At 36.6% G+C, this 27,580-nt stretch overlaps 2 protein-coding genes across 9 annotated transcripts in view; one reads left to right on the top strand and one right to left on the bottom strand.

Annotated features, from left to right (window-relative positions):
- Positions 1–25,272, bottom strand: part of LOC150079127 (coiled-coil domain-containing protein 102A) — a 267,304-nt gene extending 242,032 nt beyond the window's left edge. For 5 of the 8 annotated variants that reach the window (XM_090383722.1, XM_090383720.1, XM_090383723.1 and 2 more), the window contains exons 1-2: positions 24,740–24,842; positions 24,291–24,472 (exon numbers count right to left, since the gene is read on the bottom strand). The gene's annotated coding sequence lies outside the window, so the exon portion shown is untranslated. Of the gene's footprint in view, positions 1–24,290; positions 24,473–24,739; positions 24,843–24,929; positions 24,994–25,220 lie in introns of those variants that run through there. The other 3 variants (XM_090383724.1, XM_090383725.1, XM_090383726.1) reach the window with 3 other exon arrangements.
- Positions 25,273–25,467: 195 nt separating this feature from the next.
- On the top strand, positions 25,468–27,268 carry Ttd14 (TRPL translocation defect 14). The gene is made up of 2 exons (XM_090382497.1): positions 25,468–25,505; positions 25,872–27,268. Exon 2 carries the CDS (start codon positions 26,032–26,034, stop codon positions 27,253–27,255), a length of 1,224 nt encoding a protein of 407 aa, XP_090238623.1. The 5' UTR covers positions 25,468–25,505; positions 25,872–26,031; the 3' UTR covers positions 27,256–27,268.
- The last annotated feature ends 312 nt before the right edge of the window (positions 27,269–27,580 follow it).

A 27,580-nucleotide genomic window follows, 5' to 3' on the forward strand; every position in this document is an offset into this window, starting at 1 on the left:
TAATTTAACATCACAAGTTACAGAGCAAATTTTTGAAGCAATTAGCACGTTTTCACGGACACTACGGCGGATTTTTTCTTCCGATTTTTTGATTGATCGTACCGTTGACTCATTGATTTTATAATGTTTTGCCACTAAGGAGACACTTTCAACATTATAAATTTTGTCTAATAACTCAATTTTATTCGCTAATGTCATCACCTTCTTTGAACTTTTCACATTTCCCTTGTTATTCGTAGCCATATTTTCCTACGGGTTGGAAAGAACTTGTCCACAATAAAGTCACTTTCGTCTGTTAACACACTCGAAAAAGTCTGTTTTACACTGCAAAACGGTAAATTTATCACTTTTGTAAACATATCAATTTATAAATTGATAAATTTATTCAATTCATAAGCATATAGATTAAAACGACGAAACCTTCCAAGACAAGCGCATAACACATACTGAACAAGGAGTAGCGAGAAACATCCACACCGGGATTTTGTCACCCATCTCCCCCCACCCACTGAGCGCTCTTTTGACCAGGAAAGATAATTTTAGTCACACCCATGTTTTTTTTTATGGCGGAAAATGTTCACGGCACTTTAAAATTCACATTTTTTTAGGTTTCATTTTATATTAAATCAGCGACCACGAATACAGATACCGCGAATAGCGGGGGTTTACTGTATATTAAAAGGTCAAAAACCACTGTGTCAGGTATTTCTTTTGGCCTAGGGATGCCGTGAAAAAAATTACTGGGACACTAAGGGCACCATGAACCGAGAAAGTTTGGGAATCTCTGCCATAGGGCTACAACTTTTACCTGAAAGAGACAAATAGACAGCCAGATACAGCCATCCCAAGATATAATCAGATACAACTTAAAGAAAGCCAACTGGCAGACCTTCACAGCTGAAATGCAAAACCAAATAGAACAGCAGCAGACTCAGATCCATATATCTCCAGATCCACAATCTAAATATCATAATTATGCTTCAAAAAGCATCCAATCTAACAATACCCAAAAGAAAACCGAAGAAAAATGCTGTTCCCTGGTGGTGCCCTGAACTTGATATATTCCGGCTGAGGGTGCACCAGGCCAGAAAACACTTGCAGACATCAAGGGCAAGTTGGCCCCAGATGATGCTCAGAGATTCCTAGAGGACTCTCAGAAACTTGTTTACTGCTCTGATAAGGACAAAAAAAAAAAGGAATGTTGGCAGGCCTTGGTGGGGACATCTGGTAATGCCAACCCTTGGGGGTGTGGTCTAGAGGATTGTCACCCACAAACTAAGAAGAGGTAACGTGGTGAATCTCTTCAATTACGGAGGATGGAACCCCAAACTCACACTTGGGCGGATCTGTAAATAACATATTAGATCATTTATTCCAGTCTGAGAACCAGGGGTTAACCCAGGCTCAGAGTGACATAATGGCCAGTAACATTAAACTCTTAAAAACCAAAAACAATAAGTGCCCTGGACATGACTTAATTGAAACAGAACCCATTCAAAAGTTAGCAGAAAATTTCTCCTGATGCTCGACTGAACTTATTTAATCACTGCTTGGCTGTGGGTTTATTCCCACAAGCATGGAAACTAGCTGTAACTAGATTAATCTTAAAGAATCCAGGAAAAAAATCCTACAGACCTATAGCTTTATTGCCTGTTCTAGGTAAAACAATGGAATGCCTACTCCTCTATAGACTTAATTTATATTATACTGAAGCCAACCTAAATTGTGAACAGCAATTTGGTTTCAAGTGGGGATTCTCAACTGAGGATGCCATGCACTATATCCCAACAACAGTAAATAATAGTGATCAAAAGTATATGCTGGCAATATCTACTGACTTCGCTGGTGCATTTGACACCCTCTGGTGGCCAAGTATTCTCAAAAACTCCGCCAGACAAACGTAGCACAAAATCTATATTAATGTATGAACACCTATCTTGGTAACAGACATGTAGAAGTATGCACATAGTTCCAAGAAATAAAACACCCAATTACAAAAGGTTGCCCACAGGGTTCAGTACTAGGTCCATTCTTTTGGAACTCTGTGCTTCCTGACAAAAGATTTAGGCCCTACAGATAGTCTCCTTTGCTGACGACCTTGTCTTATTGGTAAAAGGTAACACCAGAAGGGTGGTGGAAGAAAGAGCAAATGGCATAATTCTAGACTCCAAATTAAAATTTTATCCACACCTGTCATACTTGGCCAAAAAAAGTCCAAAACTATGCCAGAATGATTGTCAGAATCAGCAGAGCCGATTAGGGTCTCAAGCACAGAACCTTGGCACTCATTTTTAGAGTAGTGTTTTTACCTGTAATCTTCTATGGTGCTGGTGTATGGTTCCATCACACAGCCATAGTTAGAAACAGAACAAAATTAAATAGCATTCAAAGAACAATCTTATTAACAATAACTATAGCATGCTGTACAGTTAGTATCCCAGTCCTGAAAGTTTGGGCCGTTACCCTACCACTGCACCTTGAAATTGCAAAAAAAGGGCTATATTAGACTTAAAATAAGAATCTCCATGGGTTTCCTAGGCATAACCACAAACCTTGCCAATGACATCAACACAGAGAAACAACAAATTACCCCACGACTACATCAGATATGGCAAACTGAATGAGAACAAGAGATCAAAGGTGCTACTACTAAAAAGTTTTTTTCCACAGGTGGCTATGGAAAAGCTACATAAGTGGTATGCTCCAGGACTTTATACCACATTTCTAATGACAGGTCATGGATTCCTAAAGCTAAATTGCACTCTTTGGAACTGGCCGATGACCTCCAGTGTACCTGTGGCGAAAGTGAGGATTGGGCACACCTTCTACATGACCATGTAATCTATGAAAATCAATGTAGACAGTAAATCACAGAAAATGGACCCCTTCCAAGTTTCCAAGAACACCAATTCATCATGGAGGAGGCCTTTTACAAGGCCTACAACCAAGTATGCTCAAAACATTTTTGAAATCTGCCAAAACTTGCAGAGACAGGCTCTTCAATCAGTACCAAATCAATAGACCAAATATATAACCAGCCCATTTCCCTCCCCATGCCCAGTGAATGACAAAATCCTCTACATGACTAAACATACCTGAATTGACTCCAAAATTACCGGACTTTACCAGATTTGACACCCTGCCTCCGGGGACTTCTTTAGCTCGTTGACAGGGGACCATTGAGGTAGGAAAATAACCAAATGTGACTGATGGAAATAAAGGTAGCTGGTACTGCCCTCATCATAGTATACATCCAACCAAAATAGACTGAGTTCCCAAACTTGACAACACTCACGGAAAGAACTTTAAAGAGACTGGTATAGACATGCAGCCAGGGTTACTTGTCAATTGGGAAAAAACTAGTAAGCTGTAGGTTTCTGAAGTATGCTAGTAGGAATGAAAGAGAACTGGAGTGAATGTAAAGGTGAGAGTATGAAAGGAAATGCTAGGAAGGGTGAGCGAACGATAATCTATGCCTCCGGGGATGAATGTGTGAGAAAGAGTGCGTGCTGAAAGAGTAAATGTGAAAAGTGAGTGAAATTGGTGAATGACTTGGAGTCTAAGTGAAATGGACTGTGAATGTAAGGGTGAAAAGTGTGCGCCTGGATGACAATGAATGGAAGAAGTAGTGTGTGTGTGTTGAAGGTATAAATGTCGAAGGCAGAATGTAAAAGTATGATAGGAAGTTTGTTTTAAAAAATTTTATTATTAGTATAATTTTTATATAAATGTGTGTTTTCATTTATGTTCAATTAGATATGGATATATAGATAAATATTCTCCTAAATTTTAAAAATTTATATGTCATTTAAACAGTGTGAGCTTTCTTTAAATTATTTACTTGTTTAAATTGTATACTTTGTCTTAAAAGCAATGGCTAAACAAGCATTGAATTATTTTAAAAGTAATTAAACAAGAAAAACTGACAGCTTGGTGTCAACTTTGCTTGTTTAATAAGTGACTGCCCCCCCCCCCCGCTCCAAGTGACTGAATGGTCATAGTTGAATACCAAAACACGTATTCTAAAGAAAATGAGAGGCATTAACAGTACATTTTTTCAATCTCACATTGATCACTTTTGCTGGAAAGTGCTAAGAAAAGATGCTCAAAGTGTATATCATTAAAGAGCATAATAACAGAATGTTGGAACAGATATCTTTTAAGGGCACAAAGGGTGATATTGTTGTATATGTTAGTGCTAATGACACTAAGAGTAAGAGATCTGCAGACTTATTTAACAAATTACAGGTCAATATTGAAAAAAAGTAGCAAGTTAGGGTTAAATTTGAAAGTGTTTGCAATTCTGCCCAGAAGTGATAGGAGGCAGTATATGATGAGAACCTTGTCAATCAATTTGGTTCTGGAGAGATTGTGCAAGCCTCGTGGCATAGAAATTTTCTCAGCATGGTCTCTACTTATCAACAGAAGAAATTGTTTCTATAAGGATGGGATACACTTAAATAGAAAGGTTGCAAAAATATTTGCTGATGATATTGAGGCAGTGTTAGGTTGGCTGGAAAACTTCTAGCTTGGGGGGAATTCACAGACTAATAGATTAATTGCAGCCACAAGCATAGGTGAAAGTGATTCTTGCACTGCTTCTCTTGGAATGAGCAACAGCCTGCAAAGCGAGATACTGGGGATTTCAAGGACTGCTGGGAGTCATCATGGAACAAGTAAATACAGGCAGTTCCCGCTTTACGAGTTCCAGGGTTTACATGTTTTTTTTTCTCCAAGCATCAAGTATCAACAAAACTGAAAATATGACCATTAATTGCAAAAAAATGAATGTTAAACATTCATAAATAAATTCAAACCATGTGCATAGCAATACAATATAGTGCACCCCACTTTACGATATTAATCCGTTCCAGAGACACCATTGTATCGTTAAAATATTGTAATGTGAAACCAATAACACATTGTTTTTTAGTTATTTCATTCCAAGACCTCGGAAGTTGAAATTTTCGCTATATATCTAAGCTATTTATCTCTCTAAAAGGTCGTTTTTATAATGAAAATTGTATTAGTTACCAATTCAAATCATTAAAAGGAACTACAGTTTCATTGTTAAAACATGTTCTGTTATAAGAATCAATTTGAATGCCTTTGTGATATTTTTCTAAAGCACATTTCTGGAGGTCACTACCATAAAACAATAAAAACAATTTGCACTTTCCGGTTTATTGGGCTTTTCTGTTGATGCAATCAATTATAAACGGGTAGTTAACTCAATGTTATTGCATTTGTGAAAATACCAATAGCTGGAACTGTGTGGGTTTTTACATTATTATAGTGAAATGTGTTTCCCCTTCAATGCAATCTTCAATCATATAAAAAACAAATAAATTTTCAGAATCTTCTCTTCATTCCTTTTCTTTTTTAAGCTTTGTAAACTTGTTACTCTGCACGGATCATGTCAGTTGCAATCTCACTTGTGCATATTGTGTTAGTTAGTTGCAATTTGTGCGTGCCATTAAAAAATGCTTATGCATGCTATTGTGAAATTTATAAAGAAAAGAGAATATCTTGGAATAAATGCCTCTTGAAGCATTTCTAAAGAAAATGACTCCTTGTGCAACAAACCAACAACAAATTTTAGCTAAGAATAGAAACAGGTGCAGGTATACTTGTGTGTACACCAATGCTAGGAGTTTAGTAAATAAATTTGATGAATTTGAGGTATTGCTCAAAACATCAAAGGCAGATATTGTTGGGATATCAGAGACGTGGTGTCACACAGATATAAGGGATGCAGAACTGCAATTTGGGGAGTACAACGTCTACAGAAAGGATAGACAGGATAGGAAGGGGGGAGGGGTTATGCTATTAGTTAAGAAACACATAAAAACCAAGGGAGTGAAGCCAGTCGACATCGCTGGACAGTGCAGTGTTGAGTCAGTTTGGTGTGACATAAGCATTGGGAGATCAAAATTGAGAGCAGGAGTGTGCTATAGGCCTAATGACTCTGATGAGTATAATAAGGAACTGTACAGGGAAATAGAGTGGGCCAGTAAATCAGAGAGTCTTATAATGGGAGATTTTAATTTCCCAGATATTGACTGGAATTTGGGGGCTGGTTACTCACGCACTAGCAGGGCTTTTGTGGATTTATTGGATGATTGTTTTCTACATCAGCATGTTCGGGAGGCAATTAGAGGGAGTAATACTCTTGATTTGATTATCAGCAGTGATTCTTCATGCATTAAGAATCTGCAGATAAATGAACCACTAGGTGGCAGTGATCACAGTGTGCTGAAGTGGGATTTACTCAAAGAGGTAACTACCATTAGGGGTAAAGGGAAGGGTTATTGCTTCCGTAAAGGCGACTATGATGGACTGAGACAGTATTTAAATTCTATACAGTGGGACCAACTGATGATGTTACCAACAGCAAATTCAAAATGGCAAGCATTCAAAGAACTTATCTTGGAAGCTACTAGGCTTTACATACCAACTAAGAAATATTGTTCAAGGTTTAGGCCAAAATGGATCTCAGATGAACTAATGAGGCATATGGCAGAGAAGAAAAATGCATGGGATACTTACAAATTAACACATGACACAGAAGCCTATGATAGATACAAGTTGATATGCAACCAAGTTACAAAGGAGGTTAGGCAGGCGAAGGCAGATTACGAGAAATCCTTGGCAAGGGATGCAAAGAAAAACAGCAAAGAGTTCTTTACTTATGTAAACTCTAGAAGGAAGGGGATGAATCAGATTGGTCCACTTGATATTGATGGGTCAACTGTTGATGATCCTGCTCAGGTAGCTAACAAACTAAATGAATATTTTGCATCGACATTCACACATGAGGAGTTATTCAGCGAGGGGAATGCCAGAGGTGTATTCAACTCTAGCAGTAAGCTACAGAATCTTGAAATAACTGGGAGTAAAGTGGAGGAGAAACTGTTGAAGATAAACACAAGAAAGGCACCCGGGTTGGATGGGATCTATCCAATTATATTAAAGGAGGCAGCAAAGGAAGTAAGCAAACCCTTAGCCATAATTATGAGAGCTTCCTTGGACTCAGGGGAGGTACCCATAGACTGGAAATGTGCAAATGTGACCCGAATTCACAAAGGAGGATCAAAGGCTGACACAAGTAATTATAGACCTGTGAGCTTAACTTCTGTTCCAGGAAAATTAATGGAGGCACTGGTTAAAGAAGCACTGCAGGATCATTTAGAAAAGACTTCAGTTATAGCTCAGACACAGCATGGTTTTGTTAAGGGGAAGTCTTGCCTGACCAACTTGACTGGATACTATGATGCAGTCACAAAAGAACTGGATGCAGGGAATAACTTTGATATTATATACTTGGATCTTAGAAAGGCTTTTGATACTGTTGCACATGGAAGACTGCTACACAAATTGGAGCAGTGTGACATTGGAGGCAAATTGCTGATATGGATAAAGGGGTGGTTGATGGGGAGAAGACGAGTGGTAATCAATGGACACTGCTCATCGTGGACTAATGTTATTAGTGGAGTCCCTCAGGGCTCAGTGTTGGGTCCATTATTGTTTTCTGTATTTATAAATGATATTGATGATGGTATATCAAGCTTAATGTCCAAGTTTGCAGACGATACAAAGGTTGGCAGGGTTGTCAAGGACACTACTGACACTATGCTGCTGCAACAGGATCTGGAAAGGTTGAGCAGATGGGCTGAGAGGTGGCAAATGAAGTTTAACATTGACAAATGTAAAGTACTACACATGGGAAACAGCAACCCCAGAGCAACATATCTACTCTGTGGTACTACACTGACAGTGGTAGAGAATGAAAGGGACTTGGGGATGGTTGTGCAGGCAGATATGAAGTTCTCTGAGCAGTGCAGACGGGCTGCAAGAGTAGCTCATGGAGTATTGTCAATGATATACAGGAATTTTTCCAGCAGGGATAAGGAGGTGATTATTCCATTGTATAAGGCAATGGTCAGGCCACACCTAGAGTACTGTATACAGGTCTGGAGGCCTCATTTCAAGAAGGATGTAGAGCTGCTGGAACGAGTACAGAGAAGGGCAACAAGATTAGTGAATGGAACAAAGGGGTGCTCTTACGAAGAAAGGCTTAAATTTTGCAAATTACAGTGTCTGGAGACTAGGCACCAGCGAGGTGATCTGATAGAGGTGTATAAAGCCTTGAATGGTTTAAGCATGCTCAATGCTGATGGGATTCTTCCTCTAGCTCAGAAAAATCACCTGAGAGGGCATAAATTCAAATTGAGGAAGGACAGATGTAGGATAGACGTGCGGAAATTTGCCTTTAGCCAGCGGGTGGTTGGTTGGTGGAACAGACTTCCATCCCTTGTGGTGAAGGTTGATAGCCTAAATAAGTTTAAGGCTCAGCTGGACAGGTATTTTGAACGAACAGAGGGGTGAAGTGGAAGTGGGTTTTTTTTTTTTTTTTTTTGGCTGATGCTGCATAAGCTTGCTTTATTGCATCAAATGCCTCTACTAATGCTAATGCTAAAATGCCGACCCAACAATGAGTGTTGGGTCGGCATTTGGTCAGTGATGATGAATAAACATTCTTTAACATTTGTAAGTCATAAATAATTTCTTTAAATTAAAATTTGCTTGATTTTACAGGTCATGTCTTCGTTTATTTGGATAAATCAATCATTAAATCAACCTAATTAGCTAACTAATTTCATTGTTGAGAACGTAACCCTGTTTTTAACATTATTTATATGGGAAATAAATTCCTGCTTTACGAGTTTTCACTTACAAGCGCATGCTATGAACGAATCAACTCATAAAAGTTGGGAACTACCTGTACATGGGTTGTGTTAGGGTAAAGAAGAGTAAGAATAGGTGTATGTATACTTGCATGTACATGAATGCTGGAAGTATAGTAAATAAATTTGATGAATTTGAAGCACTGGTCAAGATATCGAAAGTGGATATTTTTGGGATATTAAAAGGTGCCACACGGATATAAGCAGTGCAGAATTGGAATATGGGGAGTAGAATGTGTACAGAAAGTGTAGACAGGACAGTAAGGAAGAAGATGTTATGCTGTTATTTAAGGAACACAAAATCTAAGGAAGTGCATCAAATTGACATTGGTGGACAATGCAATGCAATTCAGAGTCAGTATGGTATAACATAAGCACTGTTAAAGGGAAAATGAGAGTAGGTGTGTGTGTTATAGGCCTATAGAATCTGATGGGTATAATGAGCAACTGTGCAGAGAAATAGAATGGGCCAGTAAATCAGAATGTCTTATTAGCATTAATAGAGGCATACGATGCAAGAAAGCAAGCTTATGCAGCATCAGCCAAAAAATAAAACCCTCCATTCGTATAGAGTGACTATACGTCCGGGTTTCCGAGGACATGTCCTCTTTTTTTAAGGTGTCCTCCTTGCAGGGTTTTTAAATTATGTCCTCGTTTTTCTATTTACAACTCGAGATTTACATTTGCTTTAAATTTTTACACCCTCTGTATTCATTTAAGCATCACTTATAAGAATGTGAGTGATATCCAAACAAATTATGGTACATACAGTACAGGTACTTTTCTGTTATATCCACCGTGACTGCTGCGCTATCGTCGGGTTTTCATTAAATATCACAGACCACACGTGCTGTCATATCTACGTCAATGGAGAGCGTTATAGCTTATGCAGCCGCCAATAGATAGTGCAGAAGTTACGGTGGCTATAACAGAAAAGTGCCACAGTATGCACTATCGCAACAAAAACATCGATAATATCAAAGTATCGTTTTATGTTTTTGTCCCTGGCAAGTAGTTGCTACTGATTTTCAAAAGAAAGCAATGTATGGTATGCAGTATTGCTGCAAAAACATGGGAAAAAGGAAGTGCATAGTAACTAATGAAATGCTTCAAGAGCATCTTTCATTCAAGAAAGGTAAAACTAAACACGATGTAATCTATATCATTTGCAATAGTGTTATTTCTGTTGCAAATAAAGCAAAACTTGATTTGAAAGAAAATCTGAACACTGAAAAACATAAGCGTAACACGAGATGTGCATCGGCTTCATCAAATGTTTTGGAAAAATTTATTGTACCTAACAAGGATGTTAAACTCATCAGAGCTTCTGAAGGCGTGGCAGCATATCATACAGTAATGCATCACCAATCACACCGCTCGAGTGGATTGTTGGATTCCGCTAACGAAAAGAATGTTTCCTGATTCACATATTTGTCAAAAAATGTTGTGTGGCAGGACTAAGGCTGAGGCAATCATAAATAATATTTTTGGACCACATACAATTGATCTTGTAATGAATGATTTAAAGCAGTGGTCTCAAACTCAAATTGCATGCGGGCTGAATGCACGATCTGAAAGCAGCTGGTGGGCCGGAATTTTTTTTTTTTTTTTAGCAAAATGAGAGAGTGAATATAAGCACCGTATTTACAACAAATACATAACTGAAATGTATTTGCGGGCCGTGTAAAATTCAGGGGGCCGGATGCGGGCCGCCAGTTTGAGACCACTGATTTAAAGAACATACCATATCTAAACATTTCAACAGATGCTAGCAATCATGATTCACTGAAAATATTCCCAATTTTAATTCAGTACTTTGACTATCAAAACGATGGAACTAAATGTAAATTATTAGATATAATTAATCAACCCAATGAGCAATCACACACAATTGCAAATATGATATGTGATGTTTTAACCAAAAAGAACATTATAACTAAATGTATATCTCTTTTTCTGGTGATAACTATAATACTAACTTCAGTGGTGTCAAAAGAGCTGGAAGAAATAATGTGTATTTTAAACTAAAAGAAAAACTTAATGATAAATTAATTGGAATTGGTTGTCCAGCACACGTTTTAAATAATACTGTGCATTATAGTTTTGATGGGCTACCAGTCAATACAGAACTGCTGGTTAGGGTAATCTACAATCATTTCTCTATTTATACTGTGAGAGTTGAATCACTAAAGGACTTTTGCAATTTTGTAGAGACAGAGTATAAGCAACCTTTATACTAATACCAAAACGCAATGGTTATCTCTCTTTCCAGCCATAAATCACATTTTAGAACTTTATGAAGGGTTTAAATCCTATTTTCTGTCTCTGGAAGATTCACCAGCAATATTGCAAACATTTTTTGAAGATGATATGAATGAGGCATACCTTTCATTCGCTCATTCATTCACGTCAGTCTTTCAAGAAAATATAAAACGTATTGAAAGAGACTGTATTTCAATAATTGAAGTGCAGAAAATACTTAACTGTTTTTCATTTGCTCAAGGAGAGGAAAACAAATAAATTTCTTCCGTTAAGTGTGCTCAATACTAAAAATTGCAACAGAAAAGGGTAAGGAAAATGAAGTTACACAGTTTAGAGTTCAAATCGAGAATTTGTATGGCCGTACTTTAAAATATATTGAATCATGGTTAAAACCATTAGATGAGTTTCAAATCTTAGAATGGATCGATTTGGCAGAAATTCCTTCTTGGGACAATGTAAATTCCTGCTTAGAATATCTTTGTGAAAAGGGAGTCACAGTCGATGATGTAAACTGTTTGATCAATGGCATAATTTCAAGTTATTCTTAGAAACACAAGAAAATAAGAAATGGAATACATTAACTGCAAATGAGAAATGGGTGATGTTTTTTTAAACAATGTAAAACTTCTGAATTAACTTCAGAGTTACTAAAAATTGTACAATTCATCTTTTGTGTATTTGGCCACAATGCAAATGTTGAACATGTATTTTCATTGATAAATAGTCAGTGGACAAAGGAAAGAAACCAATTAAAAATTGAAGCTGTTAAAGGAATATTATTTACTATATATAATATGCAAATGACATGTGAAGAATTTTACAACCACATAATTAATGAACCCAAAGTTTTAGCAGAAATTATCTTTGAGTAAATATTAATTTCAATGAATTATTAAATGTTTTTTTAAAAGAAAACCAATTTAATTTTTATGTCAACAAGATGTATTTTATTTTGCCACTTTTCTGTTTTTTATCTTTTGCAATAAAAAAATTTATAGTCCTATTTTTGTATTCTTCCTAAAATTAATTTCTTCCTCTGCTATCCTAGTTTTCATAAAAAATAGGTGGTGCCTCCGTAGCCAGGTGGGAAGGAGCAGCAGTGCGTAGCACACGCTTCTTGATTAGACCAGGGTTCGAGCCTGTCACCACCAAATACGGAGGATGCGGAAAGGTCAAGAATGACCACCGCATATTCCCGGAGCAATATGGCCTTAGTTGCTAATGCTCCTAAAAACCAAACAACAACATAAAAAATATATAGTCACCCTATCCATTCTTCAAGGCTGTTCTCATTAATTTCATGGTATCAAATTCATGGAAAAAATAAGAAATTGATGAACTACTGCATAAGGAATGTGTTTTTTTGTCAAACTTTAGAATTAAGTTCTGAATTAATAAAAATTATAGTATTTATTCCTTCTATATTCGGTCTTCAATGATGAACATTCAATGACCAAAAGGGAAGAAACCTGTTAGAGTTTGAAGTATATAAAGGCTTATTGTTTACTACACATAATGTGAAAAAGAAATGCCAAGAATTTTAAGATCAAATAACTAAACAGCTGAAAATTTTAGAAAATATTAATTTTTTTAAAAGTATTAAGTGTATTTTTAAAAGAATGTCTTTTATTTTATCAGAAGAAATTTCTATTTTATCAATAAATCATATAACGTTCATAATTTTTTGTTAATAAAAAAGTTTAAAAATGTCCTAGTTTTGTCCACTTTTTAAAAATGGGAATGCCCTAGTTTCTCTAAAAAAAATATGGTCACCCTACATTCGTACCAAATACCTGTCTAGCTCAGCTTTAAATTTATTTAAGCCATCAACTTCCACAAAAAAGATGGAACTGTGCTCCACCAATGAACCACATGCTGACTAAAGGAAAATTTCAATAAATTTATTCTACAACTGTCTTTCCTCAATTTGAAACTGTGCCCCTTCAGGTTCTTAATCTGAGCATGAGAAAGAATCCCATCAGCATTCAGCTTGCTCAACCCATTCAAGGTCTTAAACACCTCAATCAGATCACCTCACAGGTGCCTACTCTCCAGGCACTGCAATTTGCAGAACTTAAGCCTTTCTTGGTAGTTGCCTTTCTTTGTACTCATTCTAGCAACTCAACGTCCATCCTAAAATGAGGCCTCCAGACATGTACACAGTACTCTAGGTGTGGCTTGACCATTGCCTTGTACAATGGGATAATCACCTCCCTGTCCTGCTAGCAAAGTTCCTATATATCATTGACAAGACTCCATGACCTGCCTTGGCAGCCCGTCTGCACTGCTCGGCAAACTTCATATTTGACTCCAAAATTACCCCCAAGGTCTTTTTCACTTTCCACTTCCCTGAGTGTAGTACCACACAGTTGGTACATTCCTCTTGAGTTATTGCTACCCATATGCTGTACTTTGCATTTGTCAATGTTAAACTTCAGTTGCCACTTCTCAGCCCATTTGCCCAAGTTGTAATGGGGAATTTTAACTTTCCAAATATTAACTGGAACTTGTGAGTTGGTCACTTGCACACCAGCAAGACTTGCGGATTTATTGGATGACTGTTTTCTACAGAAACATGTTTGAGAGGCAACCAGAGGGAATAATACTCTTGATTTGATTACCAGCAGTGATTCTTCATGTGATAAGAATCTGCAGATAAAGTAACCACTAGGTGGCAGTGATCACAGTGTACTGATGTGGGGTTTACTAAAAGATGCAACTACCATCAGGGGGAAGAGGAAGGGTTTTTGCTTTCGGAAAGGCGACTATAGTGGTCTCCAGGAGTTTTTAAATTCTATACGGTGGGATCAACTGATGATGTTACCAATGGTGAATTCTAAATGGGAAACCTTCAGGGACTTAATCTTGGAGGGCACTAGCTTCTTCATACCAACTAAGAAATACTGTTCAAAGTTTAGGCCTAAATGGTAATCAGATGAATTAATGAGGCTCGTGGCAAATAAAAAAATGCATGGAATGTATATAAATTATCAGGCAACACAGAAGCCTACAGCAGATATAAGGTAGTGTGTAATCAAATCACAAAGGAGGTTAGGCAGGCGAAGGCAGATTATGAGAAATATTTGGCAAAGGACGAAAAGAAAAACAGCAGAGACTTCTTTACTTATATAAACTCTAAAAGGAAGGAGATGAATCAGATTGATCAAATTGATATCAATGATTTGACTGTAGATGAACAGTCTCAGATAGCTGCCAAACTAAATGAGTATTTTGCATCTACGTTCACATGAGCTGGATATCAACACTCTCACTCTCTCTCACACGAAGCATACACCTCAGGCATCCTTGCACTATATGGCTAATAATAATAATAACAACATGGGTTATTCAACGAGGAGAGGGCCAGATGTTTATCAAACTTTAACAGGTAGCTAAGTAATTTTGTAATAACTAAGATCAAAGTGGAGGAGAAATTGTTAAAGTTAAACATAAGGAAGGCACCTGGGGTGGATGGGATCTATCCAGTTATGTGAAAGGAGGCAGCAAAGGAAAGAGTAAGCAAACCCTTAGCCAAAATTATGAATGCTTCCTTGGACTCAGGGAAGGTCCACACAGACTGAAAATGTGTCCCCAATTCACAAAGGGGGATCAAAGGATAATTACAGACCTGTTATTCTAACTTCTGTTCCAGGGGAAAAAAATGGAATCTGGTTAAGGAAGTGTGATGCAGGATCATCTAGACAAGACTGAAGTTATAGTTCAGACACAGCATAGGATTGTTAAGGGGGAAGTCTTGTCTGATAAATTTGAATGGATACTATGATGTGGTCACAAAGCAATTGGATGCAAAGAATAATTTTGTTATCATAAACTTGGATTTTAGTAAAGCTTTTGATACTGTAGCACACTGAAGAGTACTGAACAAATTGTTGGAGTATGGCATTAGGGGCAAGTTGCTACAATGGATAAAAGGATGGTTGAGCAGGAGGAGACAGTGGTTATCAATGGACACTGCTCTTCATGGACTGATGTATTTGGTGGAGTCCCCCAAGGTTCAGTGTTGAGCCAATTGTTATTTTTGGTATTTATCAATGATACTGATGAAGGTATATCAGGGTTAATGTCCAAGTTTGCAGATGATACAAAGGTTGGCAGGGTTATTAGTGACAGTAATGATAGTACAGTACTGCAACAGGATCTGGAAAAGTTGAGCAGATAGGTGGCAAATGAAGTTTAACATTGTCAAATGTAAAGTAAATAAATAAATTTTCTGTTTATACTCCGGCACAACAACCTAGTCAGTAGAGTTTACAATAAATCGTCAATACAAATATTTATCGTATTTAGTAGTCACGGGCTTGAACCCCAGTCCACTGAAGGAACACGTGCTATGCACTCTCGCTGCTGACCACTGGACTATGTCAGTACTGCATATGGGTTGCTGTAACCCCAGAGTAACGTATCAACTGGGTGATACTACACTCAGGGTTGTGGAGAATGAAAAGGACCTGGGGATAACTGTACAGTCATATGAAGTTTTCTGAGCAGTGCAAAAAAGCTGCAAGAGTAGCTCATGGTGTCTTGTGAATGATATAAAGGAATTTTGCTAACAGTGATAAGGGGGTGATTGTCCCCTTGTATAAGGCAATGGTCCAGCCACACCTTGAGTACTGTACAGATGACACGAGGCCTCATTTTACTGTAAAAAGTAATTCTCTGTACTTGTTCCAGCACTATTGGAACAAGTACAGAGAAGGGTAACGAGATTGGTGAGTGGAACAAAGGGTTGGTGTTACCAAGAAAGCCTTAAATTCTGCAAATTGCAGCTTCTGGAGACTAGGCACCTGCAAGGTGATCTAATTGGGGTGTATAAGGCCATGAATAGATTGAGCAAGCTCAATGCTAATGGAATTCTTCCTCTGATTACTCACCTGAGGAGGCACAAATTCAAATTGAGGAAAGAATTGTAGAACAGATGTGCGGAAATTCACCTTTATCCAGAGGGTAGTTGATGGTTGGAACAAACTTCCATCTATTGAAGTGGATGGTCAGCAACTTAAATAAGGTCATGGCAGAACTAGACAAACATTTGGAGTGAATGGATGGGTGAAATGGGAAGGGTGTTTTTATTTTTTTTTTTGGCTGATACTATGAAAGCCTGCTTTCTTGCATTATATGCCCTACTAATGCTAATGCTAAAAGTGTAAGCCTTTTAATTTAAAACGTACTATTTAACTTGTTTGTGTATAATTCATAAAGGACATCATTTACTTTATAAGCTGGAACAGGAGAAATCAAGGGAGAGTCCTTAGATGGATAGCTGGATGGCTTCAGGGCAGGAGACAGAGGGTTGTGATAAATGGCTATTCCTGAGATTGGGTGAGGTAAGAAGCGGAGTTCCCCAAGGATCGCTATTGTTTTTGATTTTCATAAATGACAATGATGAAGGGATAGAGGGCGTGATGTCTAAATTTGCGTATGATGTAAAGGTTGGTAGAGTAGTTAATGATCACTGCCAAGCAGAGCTTCTTCAGAATGACCTAGATAGACTTCAGGGAAGGTCAGAAAAATGGCTTGTATTCTTTAATTCTAAAATTGGGTGATGTAAGAAGCGCAGTTCCCCAAGGATCGCTATTGTTTTTGATTTTCATAAATGACAATGATGAAGGGATAGAGGGTGTGATGTCTAAATTTGCGTATGATGTAAAGGTTGGTAGAGTAGTTAATGATCACTGCCAAGCAGAGCTTCTTCAGAATGACCTAGATAGACTTCAGGGAAGGTCAGAAAAATGGCTTGTATTCTTTAATCCAGCAAAGTATAAGGTATTACACCTGGGGAACAGTAACCCCAAAATAACTTATATGTTTGGTGGAGTTGAACTAAAGCTGGTAGTGGAGGAAAGGGACTTGGGTGTTATGATATGGCCAGATGTGAAGTTCTCTGAGCATTATAGACAGGTTGCAAGGAAGGCACATTGTGTCCTATCAATGATTTATCAAACAATTGCTAGCAGAGATAAGGACATCGTAATCCCATTGTATAAGGCTATTTTTAGATCACATTTGGAATAATGTGTTCATGTATGGATACAACACCTAAAGAAAGACATTGTGCTTCTTGAAAGGGTCCAAAGACGGGTAACTCGCCTGGTGATATTGGTAAAAGGGCATACATATGGGGAAAGAATTCAAATATGTGGGTTGCAGAGCTTGGAAACTAGGCACCTTAGAGGAGACATGGTTCAGGTGTTTAAAGCTCTGAGAGGCATAAGCAAAATGAATGAGGATGATTTCACAGTTACAAATGATTCTAGAACTAGGGGCCATAATTTCAAGTTACTGGGGGAGATGTTTAGACTGGACTGCAGGAAGTTTTATTTTAGCCAGTTATAAATTACCTACATGGGTGGTAGAGGCTGACAGTTTGGGGAAATTGAAAGGTCAGCTGGATAATTGCCTACGGAAGGAGGAAAATGCTTCGTTTGTCCATTTCCTTTTCTCTTATTTATTTTTTTGCCTTATTATTTTATTCTTATTTTATTTTTATTTTTTTTGTTATTTTATTATTATTGTTATTTATTTATTTTTTATTTTTTTGGCTGGTGCAGCATAAGCCATAGGCTCCCTTGCCATTGTTAATACAGTGGATTCCAGTTATTTGGGACAAATCTTAAAAAACAGAACCCAACTGAGAAAATAGCCATTCACTTCGCTTAATTGGGACAAAATGCTGTTTAATTGGGGCAGGAGACCAGCACTGGAGATTACCCTACGATTGTCTCCGATCGAACTACGTGGTACGGTCGGATTTCTGGAGGTCACAACCATAAATCAATAAAAACAATTGGCAGTCACCTGTTTATTGGGCTTTTCTGTTAGTGCAATCTATCATAAACGGATAGTAAACTCGATCTTATTGAATTTGCGATAATACAGACAGCTGGAATTCTGTGGGTTATTATGGCAAAATGTGTTTACACTTCCATGGAATCTTCAATCATATAAAAAAATTAATTTTCAGATCTTCTCTTCATTCCTATTTTTAAAGCTTTGTAACTCGTTACTCCGTTCCCACTTGCGCGTATTGTGTTACTTGAAATTTGTGTGTGCCGTGTTCTTTGTTATTGATTGTTTTAAATTTTAACCTCCGCCCACAAATGTCAGTGAACGGAAATGTCAACTAGTTTAGTTAGTATGTACATATTACATACGTACGTATCAATTATTCCGAATATCACGTATCATTTAATTTTTTAATTGGTAAGGTAATAAAGGGTAAATTTGTGCTTAATATATCTTTACTTTTATAGCCTGTGGATAATATTCCTCCTATTTTCACTAATTAGAATCGCTGTTTAATAGAATTAAAATTCAATTCACAAACGTGATGACAATGACCGGCGCTTACTACACATCGTATAGTGAGTGGTAATTGTAAAGGGGGGGGGTACATTGTATTTTTAACTATTTACATGAAACTTCGGATAATTAGGGTAGCCGCTTAATCGAGCCAAAATGCACTAGTCCCGATGTGTCCCAAATAACCGGAATCTACTGTACTAATTCTATTTAAGCTAATATTTAGTCTTTTTAAAAAATCATTTAGCACATAATTTTGTGTTTTTAACCCATTTGTATTTTTCATATATCGTATTTTTAGCATCCACTATAGAATCTAGTAGACCACATGCTATAGTGCTAGTAGTCATCTGCACACTATATACAGGGTGTCCCAGGAGGAAAGGTCAATATTCCAGGAGGTGAAAGGATAGGTCATTTTAAGCAAAAAAGTTCATATAAAACATGTAGTAGTAGTAGTAGTAGTAGTAGTGGCACATGATGCAAGAAAGCAAGTGTAGGAGCTTATGCAGCATCAGCCAAAAAAAAAAAAAAAAAATGTGCCCTATCCCGAATAGTTTCCGAGATAGAGCTACTTTAAATGTACATTTGTTTTGAAATTGGCACGCAATATTTTCCTTCCCTCCCATTAGACTGTGCCATTTGATTGTTGTGACTGTAGAAGTGAATCAGACTGCGAGTGAATCAGCGAGTAGCGTCAGTTGTCAATTTTAATTGTAGAAGTGTTTGCTAAAAATCTGCACATTTTTACTAATGCCGAATATGCAGATATGCTGTATGTTTACAGCTTCTGCGATGATAGTGCCCTGCTGCTGTTGAAGAATACCATCGCCACTTTCCTATATGTCGAATTCCAGATCGTAAAGTGTTTTCCAAAGTTTTCAACACATTGCATGAAAGTGGTATGCCTCCAAATGCTCATGTTTCATATGAACGAGGACGTCAAGAAAATGTACAGGGACATTCTGAACATGGTTCAGCATAGTCCTACAATTAGCATGCGAAGACTTTCTGCATGTCTTGGTGTTTCGTGAACATTATATGAAGAGAGCTTGTACCCATTTCACCCACAATGTGTACAAAATCTTCACATAGGGGACAGTGACACGTGTCTTGAATTTTGTCATTGGTTAAATGCCAATCATGAAGTGCTTCTATCAATATTATTTACCGATGAAGCCACGTTTACCCGGAATGGAATCAACAACACACACATAACACTCATCAATGGTTGCACGAGAATCCACATGGTACAGTGGAAACAAATTTCGAAGTTCATTTCTCAATCAACGTGTGGTGCGGTATGATCGATAACCTGTTGATAGGTCCCGTTATTTTAGAACATCAAATGACAAGACACAATTACCTTCAATTTTTGCAAAGTACATTAGGTGAACAACTAGAGGACTTTCCATTGGCCTCACGGTATGCTATGTACTTTCAGCATGAGGGGGGGCCCCTTCCCATTCTACCAGATGTGTGAAACATCTGGACCGAATTTTCCCTAATCGGTGGACTGGTCGTGGTGGTTCCATTAACTGGCCACCAAGATCTCCAGACCTAACCCCATCAGATTTTTGTTTATGGGGTTGGACAAAGAGTGAAGTGTACAGAAGAAAGGTGGATACAAAAGATGATCTGCTAGCACACACAATGGACGCTGTTGCCCATATAAAGGAACGTGAAGATGCACTTAGACAAGCAACACACCATGTTCTCATGAGACTAGAAAAGTGCACTGAAGTTGACGGTGGCATTTTTGAAAATTTATTATAAACTGTTCCAAATTTGTCACTTGAAAAATAAATATTCAAATGCCTCTATCTTGAAAACCATTCGGGATAGGCACATGTTTATAAAAACTTTTTTGCTTAAAATCACCTATCCTTTCACCTACTGCAATACTGACCTTTCCTCCTGGACACCCTGTATATTCTCACACTATAGCATCCAGTAGATGTGGTAGACCGCAAACTATATTAGCACTCTTTTGTCTGTCACTTGATGCACTTCGTTTAGAACCCATGAGTATTCACATAAACACAGTAATATTTTAAGTGCAAGTAGCTTAATGCAGACACATAACATAGAAAGGTCACAAGCCATCCTACTCCGATGATGCTCACTGCGAGACTGAAGACAGGAGGCTCCACCATCACTCAGGGTGAATGCAGCAAGCAGCAGCCAACATTTTAGTAAGATAAATTTTGCACCGCCAATGCAAAAACATGAATCTGTGAATACAGATCCCACGAATATGGAGACCCGACTGTATATAAAAATTTTAGGCTAAATACATCTAATCTTTCTAGGCATGGCAATTTCAATGATAAGTAGTGTACATCCTAAATAATCATTTTTTTTAAATTGTTTTAGGGAGTCTTCAGCACAGTTTTTAAGCCTGTATCTTGGTCCTCTCAATAAACTCAAGAGGCCCACACATGGAATTTGTCACTTCTTAATTGTGTCCTTCATGACAGTGTAGTGGATTCACCACTTATCACATTCTGAGAGGTTCCAGTTCAAATAGTGCTGGAGACTAGGGTAATTTTAACAGCCTAGTGTACTGGCTAAACCAAAAAATTCCACGTGTATGCCTCCTGAGTTTATTGAAGAGAATGAGAATTTTAATATCTATTAAAATTACACCAGTACGAAATATAATATTCCCCAAGTATGTTATTCACTTTTGATCTTCATCACTGATTACTTTTTAATCGGGAAAGATATAGCTGTTAAAACTCATTATGGTATGGTTCGTGTACAAAGTGCTGCTCACATATCTGTTCCCCCATTAATTTTCTGTGGTGATTTCAGCTTCATTTTCACTCACTTTGCACCACTGAACATCGGAAGTAAGATGGTTGGAAATAATTTTTTTGGATTAAAATATTGCTATTAGTAAAGATATTATTTATTCTTATTATCCAATAAAATACCACAAAAAAATAATAATAAAATTTGAAAGTGCATTTATTTCAACTATTTCCTACCATTCATCACTAAAAAACTAACTTGTGTATAAAGTAAATGATGCACCTGCTTTTAGGGGGTTTTGTGCGTGTGTGTGCGCGCGCGCGCACGTACTTAAATAAGTAACTGTGTGCATGCGAACATGCAAGCTAGGGGTTTAAAGGCTACTTTCAATTAAGGATGTAGTTCATTTGTGAAGGAAGTAGGAGCCCCCCCTACTCCCCCCCTATAATAATAAAATTTGAAAGTGCATTTATTTCAACTATTTCCTACCATTCATCACTAAAAAACTAACTTGTGTATAAAGTAAATGATGCACCTGCTTTTAGGGGGTTTTGTGCGTGTGTGTGTGTGCGCGCGCGCATGTACTTAAATAAGTAACTGTGTGCATGCGAACATGCAAGCTAGGGGTTTAAAGGCTACTTTCAATTAAGGATGCAGTTCATTTGTGAAGGAAGTAGGAGCCCCCCCCCCCCCGTGAGTTATTTTGGATTTCTCAGGTAAGAGAGCGTGCAGACCAGCCTATGCCTACAGCATGTGTACAAGTCATCTCTAGATTGGATTACTTAGTATTAAGAATGTCGCTTTTACTGTATGAAAGTCGGCTGAAAGATAAATTCAAATCACATTGAGGAAATCTGGTGAAACATAAAAAAATCAATTCTGGGAGCTGCTGAAGAAAGTCTTGGATATAAACCTATTTAAAAATAAAAACTGGTTAAGAATTTGTAATAAAGAATTGAAACAAACAATTGATGAGGGGGAAAAAAAAAAAAAAAAGCCTATAAACTGTTCCTACAAACTAAAGATCTGCATTTACACAAAATATAAAAAAAAGTTTAGAGCAGAAATCAGAAAACTAGCCAGAAGAATCCGATGAGATGATTGGGATAAATTTGTTATATCCTTAGAACGTGATATCATGGGCCCACACAGAAGACTTTTAAAAATTTAAGAAATTACAACTAGACACAAATGATCAATAAAAAGTGACTCCATTTCTCAAGCAGAATGGAAGAAACACTATTAAAAAAACTATGGTATCTGTGGTAACCAAGATGAAGACAATATAACAATGAAAGAACTAGATTTATTATTACAAAAATCAAAAAAAAACCCAGACAGACAATTTAAAAGTAGAACAATTTATATGGTGGCAGCTTACTAAAAAGTGCGCTATTAAAATGATTTAACATCATATAGCATAAGCAACAAATACCCTTAGAATAGGAAATTGGGAAACAGGAATAGTAACCAATTTACACAAAAAAGGCTCCAGAAATAACCATAACAACTACAGAGTTATAACACTGCTATCAACTGCATCAAAGCTATACTCTAATATACCAAAGAATAAAGTTAATAAATATAATGAAATTTTTTAGAAGAAGAACAATGTGGGTTCAGAAAAGGTAGTAGTACAATAGATGCCATTTTCTCATTACAACAAATTTTGGAGAAAAGAAGAGAGAGAATTTAACCTACCAACATTTCTGCTATTTATTGATTATGAAAAAACATAACAATGCAAATGGGAAAAAAACTTTGGCAGATTTTACATGAAGAAAATATACTAACCCAAACCTGGAAAGCAGTACAAAGCCTATATAAAAACTCAAAAGTTTGCATAAAATATTCTAATGGTCAACTATCAGACCCAATTAACACCAATAAAGGAGTCAAGCAAGGATGTGGACTACCACCAAATTTATTTAATATTTACATTAGTAAAATTATTAAAGAATGGAAACAAAACAGTTAACAGTTGAACACAGCTGAACAACAGAAATAAAATCCAAACTATATTATATACCAATGATCAAATTATAATTGCAAAATCGGAAGATGAACTACAGATAGCAGTTAATGAACTGAATAAAACAGGCAAAAAGTACAAGATGAAGATCACCTAAAAAACGAAATCAATGGGATTATGTGAAGAGCCAATATGACAAAATAATAGAATAAATATCCAATTTCACCTATTTGGGAAATTTAATATCAAATGAAGGGAAATAAATCCACACTAAACAAAAATATAATAAAACAAATGGAACAATTAAACGCCACTTCAGAAAACAAATGACAACTGAAACAAAATTACAACTGCTCAAAATTATTTCAAAATCAGCCCTCTTTTACAGTTGTGGGACTTGGGTAATAAAAAAGATGCACAAAAAAAGCATCTTTTTGCGCAAAAATAAAGCAGCACAAATGATATTTTTAAAACCATTATTAGGTTTTACAAGGCTACACCATCAAAGAAATTCAGATATTCATGAGAAATTAAAAGTAGATAATACAGTAGATGACATAAAACATATTAGAAAAAAATGGCTCAGTCACATAGAAAGAATAAACCCAAACTGGAACCCAAAATTCAAATTGAGGAAAGACAGATGTAGGATAGATGTGCAGAAATTTGCCTTTAGCCAGCAGGAAGTTGGTTGGTGGAACAGACTTCCATCCCTTGTTGTGGAAGTTGATAGCCTAAATAAATTTAAGGCTCAGCTGGACTGATATTTCGAACGAACGGAGGAGTGAAGTGGAAGTGGGTTTTTTTTTTTTTTTTTTTTTGGCTGATGCTGCATAAGCTTTGCTTTCTTGCATCATATGCCTATACTAATGCTAATTTAACTACAAACCTAGAGGCATGAGATGTGGGCTGACCGAGACAACAATGGCAAGGTCAAGACCACAAGTGCTACAATGGAACAGGTCTTAAAAGACATAAGATGGATCAAGTTCATGATTATGAATGTCACTTTTGCAGACAACAAACAATTGCAGCTGGCATAGCATCTAACCTGGCCAACTTTTTGCTAGTGCCATGTTTGGCACTAGCAAAAAGTGCATCTTGTTTCCTTGCATCATATTAACAATACTAATATGGATCTGACCCATTCCACACAATCAACTCTTCACAATACACTCTAATAGCAATCTTGATTAAGTGAACTATAATCATAAAAACCATAAGAAACATACCCGAATCTTGTCCTGTCCATTACAACTTGGTACTGAACCATGAAATTTATAAATCTTTACTTTTATTCCGAAAAATAAATACAACATTGGAGTTAATTTCAGTCACTAGTGGAGGTGGGAAATGTTAGTTATGTTAAGGGTAATGAAGTAGTATACTGCTTCAGTGAGATGGATCTTGATACCTACAAATAATAATAATAAATAATGGTTATATATGGATTTATGAAAGTTCTATATAAGTCAACACATGTGAACCAATAAGATTACAGAATATACATTAAACACTGAACTTTCCACAAATCTCTACTATTTCTTTTTTAATCTAATTTTAAGATACTATTAAACCACTTAGAAATGCTATTTTAATCCGTTAACACATAAGTGAAAACTTGATATTTTGGAACAATTGATAAAAATCGCCCCACAAAATATAAGAAGCCATAAATCACCAGATATATGTACGATAGGAAGGAAGTTGGGATGGCAGGAAGTGGTGGACACTATTTCCACTCAAATAAACCAAAGGAAAGAACGGTTTGCATAAACTGTAATCCTCAAAAAATATTTAACAAAAGGAACTGCATTATGAAATAAAATTTTTAAAAAATCAGGTCCTAACAAAAGAAATATAGTACTTACAAATATTAAGAAAAAACAATATATGTTAAGCCACGACCTCTGGTAGCGTAAAATTCAATATATATATAATTTATTTCCACTCGAAGAATACACCAATGGAATCAACAGGTTGCACACAAACAGTAATCTTAAATGAAATGTTAAAAAAAAAAAAAAAAATGTTTAGAAACGAAAAGAAATTTATAGAAATGTTTACATTTTTTTTTTTTTTAAATTGATCATAACAAAAGAAATATAACATATATCAAATACACAAAAGTCTAACATAACCAGCATCACAGAAACACTTACAACAATCAGCTGCTACGTTTGTATATTAAAAGCATACAGAACTGATCCGAACTTCACATCCAAAAAAAAAAAAAAAAAAAAAAAACAATGTTGATTAAAAACCATCTGACAACTGACAGAGCAAATAACAACCATTAGGTGGCAGAATTAGCAATCGTCTCAGTTTGGGCGGGATTTGGGCGTCCACGAGTACCGCAGCACGCGGTGTTTGTTTCCAAAGCATGTTACCGTAGTTGGATTCTGATCATTGCTATAAGCCGGTGTGAGACTGTAACGTCCGAATAGGTAGGGAAATGAATTAGATAGATTTTGGTTACCGTTCGTAATTTTAATATTTCTTCTTTGGATTATAGCATTATTCCAGATAGGTCTTCATAACGAAACTAAATCTGTAATTGTCTCTCTTTTTAATCAATACAATACAAAACCGTTATTTTTTTTTTTTTAAATGAAATGATCTAGATTAGTCATGTTTATTTTGCATCTTGCTTAGAATAGCGGATTTTAAACTATTTATAAAAGTCGTCAATTCTAAAGAAATATATGCCTCTTTATACTCATCAGCCACTAAGATTCTCAAAGTTAAAATTCTGCCGACACACGAATTGCTTTGTTGTTACTGTGTTACGTATACATTATTTATGTTTTCAGGTAAGCTGAAGTGTTGTACAGCTGAAGCTTTCTAGAGACTGTCTGCTCTTTCCAGAAAATTACGGCAATACTAAAAAGTATATGATAATCTTACTTATGTAGTATCGTGTTTGATATTTTCAGAATACGTTATACTGTCTAATCTGATAAAATAAACGGGATGACTCAAGATCCGGAAGAAAAGCAACGGACAGTTTACAAATTAGTTTTGACTGGTGGACCATGCAGTGGAAAGACAACTGGCCAAGCACGGCTATCAACGTTTTTCGAAAATTTAGGTTGGAAAGTTTATCGCGTGCCAGAAGCAGCCACAACACTCCTTAGTGGTGGCGTCAGGTTTCCAGATCTGTCCTTAGATGAAGCTGAAAATTTTCAGGAGAATCTTTTAAAAACAATGATGGCAATGGAAGAAACTTACTTTTCCCTTGCAGAGTCATGCAGCCGCAATTGTTTAGTTATATGTGACAGGGGCACAATGGATGCAGCAGCCTTCATTAGTAAAGAAGCCTGGGATAACATTTTGTCAACTCATGGTTGGAATCCAGTAGAATTACGGGATAACAGATATAATCATATTATGCATTTAGTGTCTGCAGCAAGTGGAGCTGAGGCATTCTACACCATAGAAGATAATCACTGTAGAACAGAAGGTTTGGAACTAGCAAGAGAACGAGATCGTCGAGCATCAGAAGCTTGGGTCGGGCATCCCTATATTGATGTGATTGACAATTCAACAGATTTTGACACAAAATTACGAAGAATGATAGCAAGCGTATGTAGAAGAATTGGCATTGACACTGGAGATAGACTAGCAACAAATAGTCACAAATTAAAGTTTTTGGTTGGTAAGTTACCAGAAGATTGTGCATTTCCATCATTTCAAGATTTTGAAGTTGTTCATGATTATTTAATATCTCCTAGTAACAAGATACAAGCAAGATTAAGAAAAAGAGGTCAGAATGGAAATTGGAGTTATTTGCATACTCAGCGCCGTTGTGACCTTGGTGATCAAGTTATTGAAGTAAAACGGCAAATAACACATCGTGATTATGTATATATGTTAGCTCAGCGAGATGATTCACATTACACAGTATTTAAATTACGAAGATGCTTTATTTTGAACAACATGTACTTCCAGCTTGATTTATATAAGGCCCCATGTCATCCACGGTGTGAAGGCTTGATACTTCTTGAAACATACACCACTCTAAGAGGAGAGGAACTGAAGAATAGGTTACCACCCTTTCTGAATATTCTCAAAGATGTAACCGGTGATCCTTCTTATTCAATGTATAACCTTTCATTAAAACGAGAATGGTATCCAAATAGGCTTGCTTTAACCAATTGTGTCAGTGAAAATGATGCTTTAATAGTTCGAAATTAAATCAGTAGTTCAATGCACCACTAAGATCCATAAGCTATTTATTTTTATTTATTTCCATATTTTCCATTTCTTAGTGTTACTGTGAAACCTTCTTGCAGTGATTTCTGTGTTTCAGCACTAGTATATACCAAAACAAAGTTTGTGAAATGTCAGTCGTAGTGTAGTAGATAGGGTGCATTTTAGAGTTTAAGCAGCATATATTCAAGAGTTGCATAATTATTACTAGTCTGGCAAAACCCATGGAACACTAAAATTGAAATAATCAATGTTTCTGTTCTTGATGAAGTGGCTTGGTGTTTCTCAAGATGCTTCTGCAACATAGTTG

The sequence above is a fragment of the Mastigoproctus giganteus genome, chromosome 10 (genome assembly GCF_048544385.1).
Source record: "Mastigoproctus giganteus isolate SK-2022 chromosome 10, ASM4854438v1, whole genome shotgun sequence".
In the NCBI taxonomy this organism is placed as follows: Eukaryota; Metazoa; Arthropoda; class Arachnida; order Uropygi; family Thelyphonidae; genus Mastigoproctus; species Mastigoproctus giganteus.